We start from the raw sequence: 21,489 nt of genomic DNA on the forward strand, positions 1-21,489 counted from the left end.
TTAAATACAAATAAATAAAAACTATTTCCTTAATAATCCTGTTTAAATGGACACATCTGAAATCAGGCTACCTGATGGCACTCTGATAAATGCAGAACATCGCAAATCAACTTTCTACCACAGCTACAGTACCATCCCAGGCAGTATCATCCCAGGCTGTACCATCTCAGGCTGTACTAAGGCAGTACCACCCAGGCTGTCCCATGTCAGGCTGTACCATTCCAGGCAGTATCATCTCACGCTGTACCATCCCAGGTAGTACCACAAAAAGTGACGTTGGCTGATGAAGAGTATCTCATAGAACAAAATATATAATATATCCTAAGCCTGTGTTTACCACCGACCTTATTTTCTGCGTTTATCCAAAAACGCCATTCGTTTCCATGTAGGCTTTGTCCTACGAACCACGGGGGGATAGTGCCTATAAAAGACGCCATTTCTATTTATCTCTATAGTAGTAGGCTCTATGTCCAGGGCATCAAATTAACACCAGCCAAATGCGGGTAAATGTAAGTATTGGCGGGTAATAATGTCTAATTTACCAGCCACGTTGGCAGGTGGTCAACTTGCAGGGCTCTACAGTGCGAGCATCACATTTGCGAATAAAAATGGTCAACAGCCAGAAATGAGCCCATGTGCGAGTTGTGATTTATTGTAGAAAAATGCTGCAGTAGCTGTTTTCAAAGTATTTCTGCTGTGTTGCTTCATTGCTGCTAAGTGCACAAATAAATACGAATCCTATATCCCACCTCAGGCAGCAAACACCTCTCATTGTTCTATCTGTGGCAAAACTGCCTGGCAGGAGATCTATGTGCTCTTAGTGAAGTGCTGATAAATTCATTTTTTGGGGGCGCAGTGCACAGACATAAAAGTTGGTCTTATTTACTCTAAAGTGTACAATGTGAGACTTTGTCCGCGTGTTTCTTGGCTCTTTACATTGTTTTGTCGACAAGCTCGATTGTTTTTCAACGTTAGTTTGAGTCTGAGGCTTCAACTGACAGCGAAGAGATGCCCTAGCAGTCAGATCCCAAATCTCTCAGACACACCTGACACGACTCAAGTGGCCCCGTTACCACGGTAACCTCCCGCCCTTAAAGGGGCAGCTGAACATTTTGTCTCATCTAATATTTTGGTTAAATGCACTGGTCATTTCTTGTTTTAGAAACATTACAAAGAATGGGCATCTGTTTTTTGGGGAATGTAATCTGAGTGGCCTGCAACAGTGGCTGGTGAAACAAAAAGTACATTTTTGCCCCTGTCCTGTGTTTGTATGAACCAGTGATGATTGGCTCACCCCCTACTGACCAGGTCAGTTAAGAACAAATTCTTATTTACAATGACGGCCTACCCTGGCCAAACCAAAACCACTCTGGGCCAATTGTGCGTCGCCCTATGGGACTCCCAATCACAGCCGGTTGTGATACAGCCTGGAATCAAACCAGGGTCTGTAGTGACATCTCTAGTACTGAGATGCAGTGCCTTACACTGCTGTGCCACTGTCTGGAGGGTAAGATATAGTATATAGGTCTCTCCATGGGTGGGAGAGGGATATTTAAGCTTGTCAACATTCATTAATTTACTGACTTGTTGAATGATTGATCAATTCATCCCTCCTCAGCCTTCCTCTACTCTGACGACCCAGTGAGGGTGGAGCTCATTCTGAGAACTGTTAAGGGACTGGTTAGGAAGAACACTTCTACAGCCAGTGAGGTGAGAGGTCACACATGGTTTAAAATGGTAAATAATTTGTCACCATAGCAAGTTGTCCACCGATATTCATGTAATTTCTCACCTCTTTGGGTTGTATAAAAGTTTATTTCCCATCAGACACACACACACATGTTTTCTTTGTTATTATGAAGGTAATTTGTGTAGAATGTGCTTTTCCCCACACCTCTGTACATTGCTTGTGCATATTCAGTGGCCTGATTGCATCCAGACTAAATTCCGAACGCAATGCCCGTCCTGGCAGATAATAACCTATTGTGAACACAATGTGACTTTCGTGTATCCAGACCTAATGCAGCTTGGAGTGATCGGATGACAGAAGTTGCATTTAAGTGCCCGGGTATAACCGAGGCCATAGATGCCACATATCCATTACTTTGAGTGTTTTATATACTATAACTAAATGTTTCTTTCTGGGTTGCAGGGGCAGTCAAGAAATGCAATGGCAAAGCCACAGAACATGACATATTGTACGCAGAGCTGTGGGAGACCACCTCAAGCGTGCCCCTGGTAAAGCCGGGAGTGATGGTTACCACGCAACCACGCCTTCAGCAGGCTTGAACAGTGGGATCTGTTTTTCTGTTTTCAGAATTTATTTTATTGAACCTTTATTTAACTAGGCAAGTCGGTTAAGAAAAAGTATTATTTACAATGACGGCCTACCAGAGGGCAAAAAGCCTCCTGCAGGGACGGGGACTGGGTTAAAAAAAAAGATATATATATATGACAAAACACACATCACGAAGAGAGAGACAACACTACATAAAAGACAACATAGCAAGGCAGCAACACATGACAACACAGCATGGTAGCAACACAACATGGTAGCAGCACAAAACATGGTACAAACATTATTGGGCACAGACAACAGCACAAAAGGCAAGAAGGTAGAGACAACAATACATCACGCAAAGCAGCCACAACTGTCAGTAAAAGTGTCCATGATTGAGTCTTTGAATGAAGAGATTGAGATAAAACTGTCCAGTTTGAGTGTTTGTTGCAGCTCGTTCCAGTCGCTAGATGCAGCGAACTGAAAGGACGAGCGACCCAGGAATGTGTGTGCTTTCAGGACCTTTAACAGATTGTGACTGGCAGAACGGGTGTTGTTTGTGGAGGATGAGGGCTGCAGTAGATACCTCAGATAGGGGGGAGTGAGGCCTAAGAGGGTTTTATAAATAAGCATCAACTAGTGAGTCTTGCGACGGGTTTATAGAGATGACCAGTTTACGGAGGAGTATAGAGTGCAGTGATGTGTCCTATAAGGAGCATTGGTGGCAAATCTCATGGCTGAATGTTTTTTTATGTATTTTACCAGGTAGGCTAGTTGAGAATAAGTTCTCATTTACAACTGCGACCTGGCCAAGATAAAGCGACACAGTTACACATGGAATAAACAAACATTCAGTCAATAACACAATAGAAGAAAGTGTATTTACAGCGTGTGCAAATGAGGTAGGATAAGGGAGGTAAGGCAATAAATAGGCCATGGTGGCGAAATAATTACAATTTAGCAATTAAACACTGGAGTGATAGATGTGCAAGTAGAGATACTGAGATGCAAAGGAGCAAAAAAATAAATACAGTATGCGGATGAGGTAGTTGGATGGGCTATTTACATATGGACTATGTACAGGTGCAGTGATCTGTGAGCTGCTCTGACAGCTGGTGCTTAAAGTTAGTGAGGGATATATGGGTCTCCAGCTTCAGTGAATTTTGCAATTCGTTCCAGTCATTGGCAGCAGAGAACTGGAAGGAAAGGGGGCCAAAAGAGGAATTGGCTTTGGGGGTGACCAGTTATACATACCTGCTGGAGCGCTTGCTACGGGTGGGTGCTGCTATGGTGACCAGTGAGCTGAGATAAGGCGGGGCTATACCTAGCATAGACTTATAGATGACCTGGAGCCAGTGGGTTTAGCGACGAATATGAAGCGAGGGCCAGTCAACGAGAGCATACAGGTCGCAGTGGTGGGTAGTATATGGGGACTTTGGTGTTAAAAAGGATGGCACTGTGATAGACTACATCCAATTTGCTGAGTAGAGTGTTGGAGGCTATTTTGTAAATTACGTCGCCAAAGTCGAGGATCAGCAGGATAGTCAGTTTTACGAGGGAATGTTTGGCAGCATGAGTGAAGGATGCTTTGTTGCGAAATAGGAAGCCGATTCTACATTTAATGTTGGATTGGAGATGCTTAATGTGAGTCTGGAAGGAGAGTGTACAGTCTAACCAGACACCTACGTATTTGTAGAAGTCCACATATTCTAAGTCAGACCCATCCAGAGTAGTGATGCTGGACAGGCGGGCAGGTGCTGGTAGCGATCAGTTGAAGAGCATGAATTTAGTTTTACTTGCATTTAAGAGCAATTGGAGGCCACAGAAGGAGAGTTGTATGGCATGGAAGCTCGTCTGGAGGTTAGTTAACACAGTGTCCAAAGAGGGGCCAGAAGTATACAGAATGGTGTCGTCTGCGTAGGAGGTGGATCAAAGAATCACCAGCAGCAAGAGCGACATCATTGATGTCACGGTGGCGGTGGGGTTATGGTATGGGCAAGGATAAGTTGTGGACAACGAACACAATTGCATTTTATTGATGGCAATTTTGTCCCGTGTGGCTCAGTTGGTAGAGCATGGCGCTTGCAACGCCAGGGTTGTGGGTTCATTCCCCACGGGGGGACCAGGATGAATATGGATGAATATGTATGAACCTTCCAATTTGTAAGTCGCTCTGGATAAGAGCGTCTGCTAAATGACTTAAATGTAAATGTAAATGTATACAGAGAAAAGAGTCGGCCCAAGAATTGAACCCTGTGGCACCCTCAGAGACTGCCAGAGGTCCGGACAACAGACCCTCCGATTTGACACACTGAACTCTGAGTTGTAGTTAGTGAACCAGGCGAGGCAGTCATTTGAGAAACCAAGGCTGTCAAGTCTGCCGATAAGAATGTGGTGATAGACCTGGCTAAGGCTTTCGACTGTCAATGAATACAGCTGCACAGTATTGTCTCTTTATCGATGGAGGTTATGTAGGACCTTGAGCGTGGCTTCGGTGCCCCCGTGACCAGCTCGGAAACCAGATTGCATAGCGAAGAATGTACGGTGGGATTCGAAGTGGTCAGTAATCTGTTTGTTGACTTGGCTTTCGAAGACCTTAGAAGGCAGGGTAGGATAGATATAGGTCTGTAGCAGTTTGGGTCTAGAGTGTCTCCCCTTTGAAGATGGGGATGACCGTGGCCGCTTTCCAATCTTTGGGGATCTCAGACGATACAAAAGAGAAGTTGAACAGGCTAGTAATAGGGGTTGCATCAATTTCGGCAGATAATTTTAGAAAGAGCAAGTCCAGATTGTCTAGTCCTGCTGATTTGTAGGGGTCCAGATTTTTCCGCTCTTTCAGCACATCAGCTGTATGGATTTGGGTGAAGGAGAAGCTGGGGAGGCTTGGGAAAGTTGCTGTGGTGGGTGCAGGGCTGTTGACCAGGGTAGGGGTGGCCAGGTGGAAAGCATGGCAAGCCATAGAAAAATGCTTATTGAAAATCTCAATTATCGTGGATTTATCAGTGGTGACAGTGTTTCCTGTCCTCAGTGCAGTGGGCAGCTGGGAGGAGGTGCTCTTATTCTCCATGGACTTTACAGTGTCACAGAACTTTTTGGAATTCGTTCTGCAGGATGCAAATTTGCTAGCCTTTGCTTTCCTAACTGCCTGTGTATATTGGTCCCCAACTTCCCTGAAAAGTTGCATATCTCGGGGGCTATTCAATTCTAATGCCGTACGCCACAGGATGTTTTTGTGCTGGGCAGTCAGGTCTGGAGTGAACCAAGGGCTATATCTGTTCCTGGTTCTACATTTTTTGAACGGGGCATGCTATTTAAGATTGTGAAGAAAGCACTTTTAAAGAATAACCAGGCATCTTCTACTGACGGAATGAGGTCAATATCCTTCCAGGATACCTGGGCCAGGTCGATTAGAAAGGCCTGCTCGCTGAAGTGTTTTAGGGAGCGTTTGACAGTGATGAGGGATGGTCGTTTGACCGCAGACCCATTACGCACACAAGCAATGAGGTAGTGAACGCTGAGATCCTGGTTGAAGACAGCAGAGGTGTATTTGGAGGGCAGGTTGGTTAGGATGATATCTGTAACGATGCCTGTGTTTACGGATTTGGGGTTGTACCTGGTAGGTTCATTGATAATTTGTGTGAGATTGAGGGTATCAAGCTTAGATTGTAGGATGGCTGGGGTGTTAAACGTGTCCCAGTTTAGGTCACCTAACAGCACGAGCTCTGAAGATAGATGGGGGCAATCAATTCACATAGTGTCCAGGGCACAGCTGGGGGCAGAAGGTGGTCTACAGCAAGCGGCAATGGTGAGAGACTTGTTTCTGGAAAGGTGGATTTTTAAAGTAGAAGCTCAAATTGTTTGGGCACAGACCTGGATAATAAGACAGAACTCTGCAGGCTATGGTAAAGAACATTAGCCACTCGAGAGCACATTTGCCTGCCGGTCTATAAATGGCATCTCTGTAATCTAGCATGGGTAGGATGTTCATCTGAATCAGGGTTAGTTTGGCAGCTGGGGTGAAAGAGGAGCGATTATGATGGAGGAAACCAAGTCTAGATTTAACTTTAGCCTGCAGCTTTGATATGTGCTGAGAGAAAGACAGTGTACCGTCTAGCCATACACCCAAGTACTTGTATGAGGTGACTACCTCAAGCTTTAAACCCTCAGAGGTAGTAATCACACCTGTGGGGAGAGGGGCATTCTTCTTACCAAACCGCATGACCTTTGTTTTGGAGGTGTTCAGAACAAGGTTAAGGGCAGAGAAAGCTTGTTGGACACTAAGAAAGCTTTGTTGTAGAGCATTTAACACAAAATCCAGAGGGGCCAGCTGAGTATAAGACTGTATCATCCGCATATGAATGGATGAGAGAGCTTTCTACTGCCTGAGCCATGTTGTTGATGTAAATTGTGAAGAGCGTAGGGCCTAGGATTGAGCCTTGGGGTACTCCCTTAGTGACAGGCAGTGGCTGAGACAGACGATTTTCTGACTTTATACACTGTACTCTTTGAGAGAGGTAGGTAGCAAAACAGGCCAAAGACCCCTCAGAGACACCAATACTCCTTAGCCGGCCCACAAGAATGGAATGGTCTACCGTATCAAAAGCTTTGGCCAAGTCAATAAAAATAGCAGCACAACATTGCTTAGAATCAAGGGCAATGGTGACATCATTGAGTACCTTTAAGGTTGCAGTGACACATCCATAACCTGAGCGGAAACCAGATTGCATACCAGAGAGAATACTATAGACATCAAGACATTTTCCAACACTTTTGATAAACAGGGCAAAATAGAAATAGGCCTATAACAGCTAGGATCAGCTTGATTGCCCCCTTTAAATAAAGGACAAACCGTGGCTGCCTTCCAAGCAATGGGAACCTCCCCTGAAAGGAGACAGGTTAAAAAGGTCAGAGATAGGCTTGGCAATGATAGGGGCAGCAACCTTAAAGAAGAATGGGTCTAAACCATCTGACCCAGATATTTTTGGGGGGGTCAAATTCCAGGAGCTCCTTTAGCACCTCGGACTCAGTTACTGCCTGCAGGGAGAAACTTTGTTGCGGGGCAGTGGAAAAAGAGGTAGAAGCATCGGGGATAGTCGCATTAGAAAGGGTGGGAGATGAGGAAATGTTGGATGGCAAGGAGGCATGGCTGAGTCAAATAGGAATCCTGACTTAATGAAGTGGTGATTAAAGAGCTCAGCCATGTGCTTCTTGTCAGTAACAACCACATCATCAACTTTAAGGGACATGGGCAGCTGTGAGGAGGAGGGTTTATTCTCCAGGTCTTTAACTGTTTTCCAGAACTTCTTGGTGTTAGATCCACAGAGAGAGAACTGCTCCTTAAAGTAACTAACTTTGGCCTTCTGGATAGCTTGAATGAACTTATTTCTAAATTGCCTGAACGAGAGCCAGTCAGCCTGAGTATGCGTGTGCCAAGCCTTTCGCCAAATGCAATTCTTGAGGTGGAGTAACTCTGCAAGATCACGGTCGAACCAGGAGCTGAACCTGTTTTTAAGAAAGTCCAAGCGTCTTCGACAGAGGGGATCAAGCTGATTCTATACCATGTTACAGAGGCCTGTTTTTTAGCAAGCGTCTATGACAAATCAGGACAGGTCGTTTCACTGAGCAGCCATTACGAACACAGACTGTAAAACAGTGATCGCTAAGGTCATTACAGAAAACACCAGACTGATACCTATCAGGATTATTTGTGAGGATAACGTTGAGGAGAGTAGCCTTTTCTGGGTGTTTGGAGTCATACCTTGTGGAATTGGCAATAATCTGAGAAAGATTTAGGGAGTCCCGTTGCTTTAGGACTTGGTCAGGTGGTTTAAGCATGTCCCAGTTTAGGTCACCTAGCAGGACACATTCAGACTTAGTGTAAGGGGCCAGGAGAGAGCTTAGGGCAGATAGGGTATAGGCTAGTGCTGATGGAGGACGATAGCTCTTTGTTGACTGCTGCTGGGTGCTATTTGAGAGTTTAATACTTAACCAGTAAATCACATTGTTTGGGGACAGACTTGGTGGAGACAACGGAGCACTGAAGGTGATCCTTGGTAAAGATTGCCACTCGCCCACCTTTGGAAGATCCGTTTCGCCAAAAAAAGGTTATAACCAGAAAGGTTAACATCAGTATTCAAAACACTCTTCCTTAACCACGTCTCAGTAATCACCAACACATCTGGATTGGAGCTGTGAACCCACACTTTCAGTTGATCCATTTTAGGTAATAAGATTCTAGTGTTAACGTGCAAAAAACCCAGGCTTTTACGAGAGCAGAAATCAGTGAAGCAGATATCAGAGCACAAGTCAGAATTGGTGCTAGCAACTGTAGATGGGCCAGGGTGTACATGCACATTTCCAGATATCATCAACATTAAGGCACGGCATATCTGCAGTGCTGATCTATGACATCTGAATGTGCATCAGATGGCAACAAGATCATATTGTTCCGTAATTTCATCAGGTAACATGAATACAAAGCCGGCGAGAGGTGGTTAGAATAGGATGGGAGGCCAAAAGTCTGTGTAACCAATAGAGAGTCAGAGTCCCTAGTGTGGGAAGAAACATAGTCTGTCCCACGATTGGGTAAAGAAAGTTCGTAGTCAACAAAGCATGCAGGAGTCATGATGCAAATAGCGAAATGCACAAGAAAAATATTTAATATATAACAAGGGTGTAGCCATTGTAAATTCAGACTCACTCGCCCCAACAGTGGGAGGGGTGTGGGGGGGGGGCTGTAACAGACAGGGGGAGACAACCAGGGCAGACGGTGAACAGATCTCCAGGTGGAATCCAAGCAGCAGTGCAGCAGGCAACGGAAGTAGGTGTCACACCCACTTGAGAGAAGCTTTTATTTTTGGAGGCATATTTCTTGTAGAAAATGCCGGCCTCTGGGTTTGGAAGCTTGGTATTTGTTGAGCGCAAAGGCTTCGACACCTCTCGCTTCACAAGTCAGTGCTAATTGAAGTTGTATCTCTTTGTCCTAGCAGGCTTGGTAGCTTTCAGTCCTTATAAAAGTAAAATATATCATTGTAATGTATTTTTCTTCTTGGCTTTTGAAAGTAAAAAATAGCTTCAGACTAAGCATTACTCACTCGGTTCCAGGTTGGATGGTGTTTTCAGGTTTCTGTTTGTTTCCCAGAACATTTGCTGTATAGTTTGGGAATAATAATCCTTGGGTGTAAGACCGTCCAGGTAATACCGTCCAAAATCAGGTTGTAGGTTTGGAGTTTTGATTTGGAGTGAAGGTTATGTTGTTTAGTTAAATCCTTTGACGTATTGTTGATTTCTCCATTTTAAATTTAACAAAAATGCACTGGATTGGTTGAAAATTGATACAAAATTTACTGAGTTTACAAAATATTAAGAACACCTTCCTAATATTGATTGCACCTGGCACCTACTACCCCATTCATAGACACTGAAATATTTTGTCTTGGCCATTCACCCTCTGAATGGCACACATACACAATCCATATTTCAATTGTCTCAAGGCTTAAAAATCCTTCTTCAACCTGTCTCCACCCCTTCATCTACACTGATTGAAGTGGATTTAACAAGTGACATCAATAAGGGATCATAGCTTTCACCTGGTCAGTCTGTCATGGAAACAGGTGTTCTTAATGTTTTGTCTACTCAGTGTATATCATGCACAATTTTGACAAGGTGGAAGATATATTGAATGTATACTGTTTTTCACATATTTGTTCATTGGTTTTCCAATATGTTGATGCCATTAAGAATAAAAATATAAACTTGTTTTACTCCATTGTTTGTAAACAATATAACTGTACAAATAAATTGTTGGTCGCATAAATAATGATTAAATGTCATAAGACATGTAAATATGAAATAGAAAAACCGAATGGACACCCCTTTGTTAATAAGTATTGGCATTAATTCACTTAACGAGGCATGGAATAATAAATGTCTTTTGAATGTTTGAAATATCAGGTGATTTGAGTCATGCTGCTTCAGTAGAGAAATAAATACAAATAGCTCTTGAATGTTGTAAAAAGAAATGGTGTGTAACCGATGTGAAATGGCTAGCTAGTTAGTGGTGGTGCGCGCTAATAGCGTTTCAATCGGTGACGTCACTCGCTCTGAGACCTTGAAGTAGTTGTTCCCCTTGCTCTACAAGGGCTGTGGCTTTTGTGGAGCGATGGGTAACGATGGGTGTGTGTGTCAGTTGATGTGTGCAGAGGGTCCCTGGTTCGAGCCCAGGTAGGGGCGAGGAGAGGGACGGAAGCTATACTGTAACATGTGTAAATACTTGAGTGATGGTGGCCTCTTACAATCAAGGCCAGTTTCCTGGAAACAAGCCTATACCAGGACCAAAACATCCTTTCAGTAGCTCTGTTGAGCATGCATTTCAGTCCAGGAGTAAGCTTACGCTGCGTCCAGGAAACAGGCCCGTTAAACATTTATAGAATGGGTCCAGTGTTATTTAATTTATCCTTTAACTAGGCAAGTCAGTTAAATTCTTATTTACAATGACAGCCTACCCCGGCCAAACCCTAACCTGGACAACGCTGGGACAATTGTGTGCCCCCCTATGCGACTCCCAATCACGGCCGGTTGATACAGCCTGGAATCGAACCAGGGTCTTTAGTGACGCCTCTAGCATAGATGCAGTGCCTTAGACCGCTGCACCAATCAGGAAGAATATGGTTTAGAAATACCAGATATTTTTCTTTAGATCACAAGCCCCCCCCAAAGAAAATCCTCAAGGAATTCAGAAACGAGCCACATTTCATAAATTCAAACAAAACATATTGGTTTTGTGGGCCTTTTTATTTCACAATCCTTTCAAATGTACAAAAACAAAGACATCGTACAAAATAAAAGGAATTCACCATAACTCCCCTCTTCCAGAAATAATAAACTAATAGATGACCGGAAATTGGTATTGTACCAAAGTGCATCAGAGGTACAGACAGACCAGGGGAAATAATCTCAATTTCATTGAGACAAAAAAAAAAAAAAATATTCAGGCAGGCCCTGGACACCACCGCCACTTTCCACAGTGTTCGCAGAGCGGCAGGACCCTCATCTCAACTGGGCTCTGAGCATTCTGTAGTTCACTAAAGATTGGAATATAATTTAGTTGTCAGTGTTTTCCCTCCTCGGAATGTTGGCGCCAGTTGAGCTTCTATAGCTCAAGCTTCTTCTTCTTGGTCGTCTCCTCTTCCTGAACCACCAGGGGGTTGGTGGCCTCCTTCTTCAGGTAGGAGATTAAGTCACTGACCTCACGACCTCCCTGAAAGAAAAAAAACATCGACAAGCCAGGTTAGCTGTAGCATCAATGTGACACAGTAAGTCCTACATGTGAGTGAGAGTATCCTTGGAATCTTCTATGAGCCAGAAATTATAACGCATGAATTTATATCAAAGATTTTTTTTTTACAACTAAACCAAGCTAGACCAAAGCAGTTGTTTCAAATGGGAACAAATGAGTCGTAGTGGGCAGAACAAGCACGAGCTAGCGAGATCCTATTTGCATATTCTAGTCTATTAGCCTCAATTAGCCTTTTCACTCCTAAACAATTCATATTTTTCGGTTTGTTTTTTATTTTGGCAAAGAGTGAAGTCTACAAAAAAATAATTATATATATATATATATTCAAAAAATTGTCCACTCTGTTCATAGCAGATACTAGTTTTGGGAACAGAAAAACAGTATTGAGATCAAACGTTGTTTCACCGATGAGAAAATTAGCAGAGTGTCAACCAAAATCCATCTCGTTCCATCTTCTCCCATTGGCAACCAACGGGCTTCCTCTCATCACCATATTTGGTAGTGAGTGGAAACGCCAAGCGGATGCTTCACATTTATACATCCGGTGAAATATCTGGCTCATTGTTCTATCTGGGGTTGTGTGTATACTCGGGACAAACCTCGTATTTCTTCGGGCTCATTTTCTGTCCAGCTGGAGCGAAGAAGATGGTGGGGAATCTGAAACGGGGAAATTAAAAGCATGATTATTAGGGTGCAACAGACATGACATGTAAACCGCCTGCATGTCAAACACTCGCTAAATAGTTAGGACTGTTGGAGATGAATCACTCACCCTCTGACTTCGTATTGGGATGGCACGTCATTGGCTGTGGCATCCATCTTTGCGATGACAATGTTGGGATCACTGGACAGCTGCGAGGTAGAAGTGGGGGGGGTTAGTCTCACATGCCAATGTAGAATGGCCATAATCACATCATTTCAAATCAGTAGCCCTTACCTTCTCTCCCAGCTCTTTCCACTTGGGCTCCAGGCTCTTGCAGTGGCCACACCAGGGGGCATAGAACTCAATCAGCACGTCCTTGTCCTCCTCGTTCACAACGGCGTCAAAGTTCTCAGCCACCACAGTCTGGAGGACAACAAAGGATGGAAAGGGTTGGCCTTGGTGAGAATGGTTTACACAGACAAACCTTGACAAGCCATGCCTCTTCATGGAGTAAAACAGGGACATCTGTCAGACAGCGCAACAGACATAGATCCTCCCTCAAACACACCGCTCCAATTGGAAACCATCGAGTCGCTGCTTCGATTACACATTTTGTCCGATTTGAGAGCGCCCAACCGCTTGCAATGTCAGTCTCAAGCGCCGACTCACCTTGACTGGGCCGTCGTTGTTCTCAGGGATGGGCTCAGACTTGAGGTAACGCTTCAGCTTGCCGTCAAAGTAGTCCTGCAGGAAACGCTCCAGGGCCTTGCCGTCACGTCTGTGTAAAAACCCAAGACATTGTACTGAATCAGTAGAGAAATAAAACCCAGACACAGGAAGTTTCTACCTGTAGGAGGGCACCATAACCTGTTAGAGCTGCTATATTCAGTGGAAAGTGTACATTTAACTTGCTGGTAGTAAGACATTACATGTGTATCAATCTTTGTCTGCTTCTAAACTGTGGTCCTGGCTGATATCCTTTGTTGCAGAGAGTTTAAAATGTCAAACTTGGCGACAAAGCCCCAAGAGCTTTTTAACATTTTTCAAGGGATGCTTGAAAAATGTTACTTGAGTTCTATGGCAGATTAGACCGAGTGAGTGAGAGGACACTCAAACAGTAAGTGAATTCCCTAGTTAAATAACAGGTAGCACTTGTATGATCAATAAACTCTTAACCAGTAAATTCTCAACCAATGTCCATCACCCTATCCTAAGGGATACCATGTCCGAAGTGCCATTTGGAGTTGCGTGGTGATAAGTGACACTTACGAGAACTCCTCGGTCATGACGTATTTGTCTCCCTTGGCGGTGCGGATACCGACCACAGGAAGCTCCCCGGAGCTGGCGTCCAGGCCCATCTCAGCGATGTCTTGGCTAAAGCTGTTCTTGCTGGCCACGGCAAAGTTCAGCTTGTTCCCCTGGTCCAGGAAACCCTTGGCCACCTTCATTACCCTATAGACAGTGAGAGAGAGGGAGTTGGGTTCATGCATATAACAACACGTTGGAACATTTATCATGCATCCTAAATAGGCCACTGAAATGCAAATCTGTTGCAAATCTCCATTGAACATGCTTTACCATCTGTGTCTAGGAAACCAGCCTTCAGAGTACACAAAATGAGGTACAAGTTGAGTCTTGGGGACTGACAGCTGGAGAGATTACACTTTAACAAAACATAGCACACGAGACAAAAAAAGGGTTCCCTCCTGGGAATAAGTGTTATTTATTAGGGACCCTACCGGTTCCTCCAGTAGTTGGAGCCCTTGGGGTTCTTCTCATAGTCCACATCATAGTAGGCCACCAGCAGATCCTTGCCCTTCATTTGGTCCTTGTTGTCGTCAGTCATGTGGGGGCACATTCCAAAGCTGACGGGGAAAGAGAAAAATGCAGTGTAAGAGGTACAACTTGTTTCATAAATGTCAGCATGCAAAACGCAGTAGACTAGAGGTACAACTTGTCAAGAAAAAAAAAAACATTCCCTCATTCTAGACAGTGGGATTGAACAAAAAATTTTTTTAAAGGCTGCTCTTGACAGAGAAACTGGTCCATGCGTCTCCCAAGAATTCATTCAATAATAATCCCTTCAAAACTGCCTAAATGGTTCATCACTGCCAAAAGGGAGAACATATTGAGGTAAAACTCACATGTTGTCCTGGATGAACTGCTTGATCTTGGCGTTGGTGAACGTCTCCTCGCTGAACTTGACACTGCTCTCTTCAAATTTGTTGTTGAGGCGTGATGGACGGAACAGAATGATTCCCCTGCAATAAAAAAAGAACACAAGATGATACTGGCGTCAGATAACACATCAAACAAGAAAACGCAAACATAATGAGCATTATTAATAAGGGACAAACTGGTGAGGGTCCAAAAAGGTGACACTAAATTTTTGCACTGAAACATGCAAATAAATCCCTGCTGGGGGGGGGAAATGCAGGTTAACTAATTAAACAACAAAGACTATAATCTACATGATCAGTCTGTGTGTAAAATAAAAAAAGTGGTTCATGTGAACCTAACTCACAGCAACAAAAAAAAAAAAAAAAAATGTTATTTGTTGCCTAGACTTTACTGCAAATGACACGCAAGTCTTGAGAAAAAAAAACAATAGACTAATATTGCAATTAGCCACGACAGCCTTTATAATAGAATGCTTGTGACCACACACACATCTAAATATTGCACTTGTAAAATGTTTTTAAATCTTAAAGTAGAAATAGAATTGCTCTATTATAGTGGCCACTATAGTAGACATCTATCAAGTGCACAAGGCTACATGTGTGCAAAAATATAAAGTTCAGAGTAAAAAATGAACCACCCCCTCACTCACACAAAAGTTCAACACAACAAAAGCAATATCTGTGTGCTACACTGCACGTTATTACATTGTACACGGTCTGCCTGTGGACATCTGTTCTACAATGTGCCAGCAGAGCATGATACCCTTTGTTGTCATACTTGATCTCTTTCAGGCAGAGAGTACACCTGGCCTACCTCTTTTTATCCCCTGTATTGAGAAAGAGAGAGAGAGGGAAAGTGTGTGGTGTTCCTTTCACCTCTATAGTGGCTTCCAGTTTAAGCCAGGCCCAGCTTCAGCTACACTTGATCCCTGAATCGACTTGTTTAACAAGCAACACCTCATTTACACTTAATTCTCTCATTCTGAAAATTAACCACATACTGTAGAGGGAAAACATTAGATCACAGATAGTAGTTAGCTAGTTAACATTTCACACAGATTGCCAGGGTCCAGTAAGTGTAACGGATGTGAAATGGCTAGCTAATTAGCGGTGGTGCGCGCTAATAGCGTTTCAATCGGTTACGTCACTCGCTTTGAGACCTTGAAGTAGTGGTTCCCATTGCTCTGCAAGGGCCGCGGCTTTTGTGGAGCGATGGGTAACGATGCTTCGTGGGTGACTGTTGTTGATGTGTGCAGAGGGTCCCTGGTTCACGCCCGGGTTGGGGCGAGGGGACGGACGTAAAGGTAAACTGTTACATAAGCAACTAACGCGCTATAACTTGAGGAATGGCAAGGAGTCGTATCCCAGTTAATACTATAGCGAATTGGTTAGGTTACTAACGTTAGCTCATCTGATGTTGTAAAGTTAGCTAGCTAGCTGTCTGACTTTATTAGCCAGCTAATTTTCAAACAATAGACTCAATTATTTGATCAGCTAAGTTAGCTAATGTTGCTCAACATTTCTCTGGCTAGCTTACAGAGAATTCGATCCAGCTAACAAGATACAAGATAACAATGCTAATACTTGTTCCACCACACTTTCTCCCTCATCTCAAACTTTCCAAATGCCAGGTGTTTTTCAGTTACAGCTCATGAAGTAAGCTCCATCACCCCCGTCTCCGTGGTCAGGCTTCTCACCTACCTCTTAGGTATCGTTCAGGGGACGCACTGCTGTAAATTAACTGGCAAACTGCCTTTGCACCCTACTGCCGTCTTTCCAGAGCGCGCGCTGATTCTGTAACGAGCAAATAGGTTGTCTCTTCAGTTGCATGCTGCATTCTGTTATGTGAACGATTGGCTGAGCCTTGGATACAGCCAGTATTGCTTCAAATGCGCATCACTCGTTCGCTTACAGCCAGTAGTGATCCAAAGCCCCCCCCTAAACTTCTCATCGGATTTACACGATTCACGTACGTCACCTATTTTGGATTTAAAACAGCGGATTTCACCAAAAGGTGACTAGTTTGTGTCCCTGATTAAAGTGACAGTTCACTTAAAATACAAGTTAACATGATTTTCCACTTACCTTACGCCTACAGTGGAGAAAACATGTTTGTATTTTGAGTGAACCATCCCTTTACAGGGATGAACAAGCCAATAATCAGAGAACACTCACTCTCCCTCTACGCCATGTTTCTGGAGAAGCTCCTCTGAGTTGGTGTGTGCAAAGCGGAAGGACTCTCGGAGGGCACTGGCCGACTTCAGGAACTCTGCTTTGGCTGGGCTTCCACCGTCGGCAAAGAAACCTGGACAAAACAGACACAGGAAACACAGCATACAGTCAAATATCAGACGACAAAGGCAAAAAGTAGACATTTTACTCAAGTCATTTGGTTTTGTTTATTCATGCAGAACTCAACTTTAAGGCAAAACCTACCCACAACACTTGCGTCACGGTCTCCGACATACTTTGTGAAATCTGCCTCGGTCTTGAGCTCCACGGAAGCTGGGCCGGCCTGCTTTTTAAGATGGCTGACAATTCCATCTGACAGAGAAACCATTGAAATACAAGGTCAAAAACATGCAATATGTGGATGCCAGGCAGTGACTCCATCAGGACAAGACGACATTGAATGTTAAGGCTAAATACCTGCATTTCTGGGTCCATCGTAGGCACCAGCGTCCTCTCCGTCTCTGAAGATCTTCAGTGTTGGGTAACCGCTGACTCCGTATTTCTGGCATACATTGTTGTGGACCGTGCAGTCGACCTAAAGCAAGATGTCAGGTGGCCATTACTTAGTGTGACCTAGAGTACAAACTGTGCAACTAGCTCAGTTTATAGAAACCTTATGGACATGGCTATCTTTACAGGAGTGTGGGGTATTACACACACAACCTTTTAAGACCAAAAGGTCAAAATGTAAGGTGCATTAAGTGACTGAAGTACCTTGGCCAATCCGAAGATGCCTTTCAGACGTGTGGCTGCCACCTCATACTCCGGAGCTAGTTTTTTACAATGGCCACACCTACAGGACAAACAAGTGAAGTAAACTGATAATCTGTAAAACAATAAAATCTTGGCCCTTATGTTGCCTTCCCAGGCAGTGATCCGTTCAGGCCTTAGCTTGAAATCTAGAGGAGTGGGAGTTAAAAGCAGGTGGAATTTGATACCACCGTGACAGATCAAATTGACGTGTAAATGGACGTTGAAATAAATGCAGCCGCAATGGTTTGAGAATAAAGGAAATCCACATAGTGCTTGGAAAATACAAACCTGAATGAAGTCATCAAATCTGATCAACCATCTTGAAAAGGATAGATTGCTCTGATTATCTGAGGAGGCCCTGCTCAACTTTGACAGCATTGTTGAACTATGTAAAGGTTTTGGGGACCAATCGGGAGTAGCCACCCAAGCTTCACTGGCCAATCATAAGGTTACAACTAAACTAATATTGTCACTGAGGTATAGAACCTAGCAGGGTCATAGCCAGAAGAGATCCATCATTTGTCAAATTAACGACAGATTTGACAGGTTAGAAAAATGTATGCAGCAGGTTAGGATAATTAGGTTAAGGTTAGGACTAGCTTTAAATAAAATGCAAAAAAATATATTTTGATAAACGCTGGATCCTTCTAGCATTGACCACGTAACAGGCGTAAAAAAAAGAAACGCCTGAACAGAAGCCACATTCAGTTAAGTTGTATCCTTGAAATCCGGATGCATCAGAATTTTGCCAACTCTGCTAAGGGTGGATCGTCACTCGTTATTACAGCCACAGTCATAAATAATTATGGCTAAACCCCGCCCATTTCTATAATTTATCTTTTTAAAATCTGAGTATAAACCTAACCCTACATGTTTTGTTTTCATCCATTTTAAGATGGCCAATTTTTACTTTGTGTCTGCGTTAACTCGTGACAACCCAAAAGAGAGGGTTACAACAGTGGCAGGCCAAGCCCCCGACGTCCTTATTGTTAACTTCATTGTAAGGTCATTTCCAATAGTAATAGCTAGTAATTTAGCCTTAAAGCTAAGTCTGAGAGGTAGACAAGATAACTTAGTAAACTAATGATCAAACAAACTACGAATTAGGCCATTTATTATTAAACATGAAACATTCTGGATAGCCAGGCTCAACTAGTTAGCCAACAAACCAGCAATGTCCATCAGACACCTAACTTAACTAGTTAGCGAACACATTTAATAACGCGTAGCAAAGTGCATTTAACAAATGGGAGCAGAAACGAGTCACGAAGCTAGGCTGTGGCAAATTAGATAAGTTAGCCATGCACTTCCTATGAGCTAACCATTATCAGCTAGGTAACAGTACCTAGCTAGCTAGATGCACAGTTGGGGAAACAATTTTCTAACGTTAATACACGTTTATATACACATTCTAAAAGGAGCATTAACCTTTTGGACAAGCCAATGTTATTCATCTTGCGTGAGTAACAGTATAAACAAAGTAACGATAGTCAACGAGCTAACGGCGTCTGTTCACTGGAGATAAAATTGTAACCATTTAGCTTCAGAATGTAGCTAAGCTAGCCAATAGCTAGCTATGCGTTTCTGTAGAACTTACCATGGCGCAAAGAATTCCACGAGAATCATCCCGTGGTCTCCAATTTTACTGTCAAAATCGTCATCCGTGAATTCAATCACATCACTCGCCAGGGCAGCCCCGGCGAGAACAACAAAGAAAAACAATTTCAACATTGTAAAACGCGCCAACGTCTTCAAGCCTGCAAAAAGAGGAGCAATTTGAAATGTAAAGCTTGTTTTTAATGGGAAAACCTCCTAATGTACAAGGCTTTCTCGCTAGGCCCAATGTTGGAGGCACTGTTCGAAAGAGAACGGGCTTTAGTGGTGAGGATATGTATTACCGGGGCTTCTCAAAGGAACCCAAGTGTGGCATCTTACCATTGGAGTTTGAACAGCGTCATACTGTCTTAATCAGCCAATAAGAGTCCGGCACACATTATTTCCTTGTTCACGACCAATCTCCATTCATCTCCTTGGCTTTGTCGTGAATAATTGCATTGAAGATATCATACTGATATTGATCACTTAGCTCAATTCATCAAAATACAGTAAAACAAACGTTATTTGTTTGAAAAATAACATACAATCACAGATATTAAAATAGTCTTTATTATTATATTAATTGCCTATTCATATCTGTTCATGACAGTCTATGACTTGGGTGACTTGAGTGTGACAATTTTATGGGCTTTCCTCTGACACCACCTATTATATAGGTCCTGGATTGCAGGAAGCTTGGCACCAGTGATGTACTGGGCCAAACGCACTACCCTCTGTAGCGCCTAGCGGTCAGATGCCGAGCAGTTGCCATACCAGGCGGTGATGCAACCGGTTAGGATGCTCTCGAGGATCTGGGGACCCATGCCAAATCTTTTCAGTCTCCTGAGGGGGAAAAGGTTTTGTCGTGCCCTCTTCACAGCTGTCTTGGTGTGTTTGGACCATGATAGATCGTTGGTGATGTGGACACCAAGAAATGTGAAACTCTCGACCCGCTCCACTACAGCGCCGTTGATGTTACTGGGGGCCTGTTCGGCCTGCCTTTTCCTGTAGTCCACGATCAGCTTCTTTGTCTAGCTCACGTTGAGGGAGAGGTTGTTGTCCTATCACCACACGGCCAGTTCTCTGACCTCCTCCCTATAGGCTGTCTCATTGTTGTCGGTGATCAGGCCTACCACTGTTGTGTCGTCAGCAAACTTAATGATGGTGTTGGAGTCGTGTTTGGCCATGCAGTCATGGGTGAACAGGGAGTAGAGGAGGGGACTAAAAACACACCCCTGAGGGGCCCCAGTGTGTTTAGGATCAGCGTGACAGACGAGTTATTGCCTACCCTTACCAACTGGGGACGGCCCGTCAGGAAGTCCAGGATCCAGTTGCAGGTGTTTAGTCCCAGAGTCCTTAGCTTAGTGATGAGCTTTGTGGGCACTGTGGTGTTGAACGCTGAGCTGTAGTCAATGAACAGCATTTTCACATAGGTATTATTTTTGTCCAGGTGCGAAAGGGCAGTGTGGAGTGCGATTGAGATTGTCATCTGTGGATCTGTTCGGGCGGTATGCGAATTGGAGTGGGTCTAGGGTGTCCGGGAGGATGCTGTTGATGTGAGCCATGACCAGCCTTTCAAAGCACTTCATGGCTATCGACGTGAGTGCTACGGGGCGGTAATAATTTAGGCAGGTTACCTTCGCTTCCTTGGGCACATGGACTATGGTGGTCTGCTTGAAACGTAGGTATTACAGACTCAGTCAGGGAGAAGTTGAAAATGTCAGTGAAGACAGTTGCCAGTTGGTCCGCGCATGCTTTGAGTACACGTCCTGGTAATCCATCTGGCCCCGCGGCTTTGTGAATGTTGACCTGTTTAAAGGTCTTGCTCACATCGGCTACCGAGAGCGTTATCACACAGTCATCCAGAACAGCTGGTGCTCTCGTGCATGCTTTAGTGTTGCTTCCCTCGAAGCGAGCATCAAAAGAATTTAGCTCGTCTGGTAGGCTTCCGTCACTCGGCAGCTTGCGTCTGGGTTTTCCTTTGTATTTCGTAATAGTTTTCAAGCCCTGCCACATCCGACGAGCGTCAGAGCTGGTGTAGTAGGATTCAATCTTAATCCTGTATTGACGCTTTGCTTGTTTGATGGTTCGTCTGAGGGCATAGCGGAATTTCTTATAGGCGTCCGGATTAGTGTCCTTCTCCTTGAAAGTGTCAGCTCTAGCTTTTAGCTCAATGTGGATGTTGCCTGTAATCCATGGCTTCTGGTTGGGATATGTACGTATGGTCATATCCCAACCACGGAACATATTTCAGTCTGTAGTAGCAAAACAGTCCTGTAGCGTAGCATCCGCGTCATCTGACCACTTCCGTATTGAGCGAGTCTCTGGTACTTCCTGCTTTAGTTTTTGCTTGTAAGCAGGAATCAGGAGGATATAATTATGTTCAGATTTGCCAAATGGAGGGGCGAGGGAGAGCTTTGTATGCATCTCTGTGTGTGGAGTAAAGGTGGTCTAGAGTTTTTTTCCCCTCTGGTTGCACATGTGACATGCTGGGAAATTTTTGGTTAAA

At 43.9% G+C, this 21,489-nt stretch overlaps 1 protein-coding gene across 1 annotated transcript; it reads right to left on the bottom strand.

The window, feature by feature from the left end:
* Positions 1 to 11,052: 11,052 nt before the first annotated feature.
* On the bottom strand, positions 11,053 to 19,312 carry LOC139578136 (protein disulfide-isomerase A3-like). Its single transcript, XM_071405385.1, has 13 exons — positions 18,982 to 19,312; positions 17,346 to 17,424; positions 17,049 to 17,166; positions 16,836 to 16,943; positions 16,575 to 16,704; positions 14,364 to 14,480; positions 13,959 to 14,084; positions 13,489 to 13,671; positions 12,889 to 12,997; positions 12,514 to 12,642; positions 12,349 to 12,428; positions 12,176 to 12,233; positions 11,053 to 11,537 (listed from the first exon to the last, which is right to left on the bottom strand). Exons 1-13 carry the CDS (start codon positions 19,113 to 19,115, stop codon positions 11,430 to 11,432), a joined length of 1,479 nt encoding a protein of 492 aa, XP_071261486.1. The 5' UTR covers positions 19,116 to 19,312; the 3' UTR covers positions 11,053 to 11,429.
* Positions 19,313 to 21,489: the final 2,177 nt, after the last annotated feature.

The sequence above is a fragment of the Salvelinus alpinus genome, chromosome 6 (assembly GCF_045679555.1).
Source record: "Salvelinus alpinus chromosome 6, SLU_Salpinus.1, whole genome shotgun sequence".
NCBI classification, from domain to species: Eukaryota; Metazoa; Chordata; class Actinopteri; order Salmoniformes; family Salmonidae; genus Salvelinus; species Salvelinus alpinus.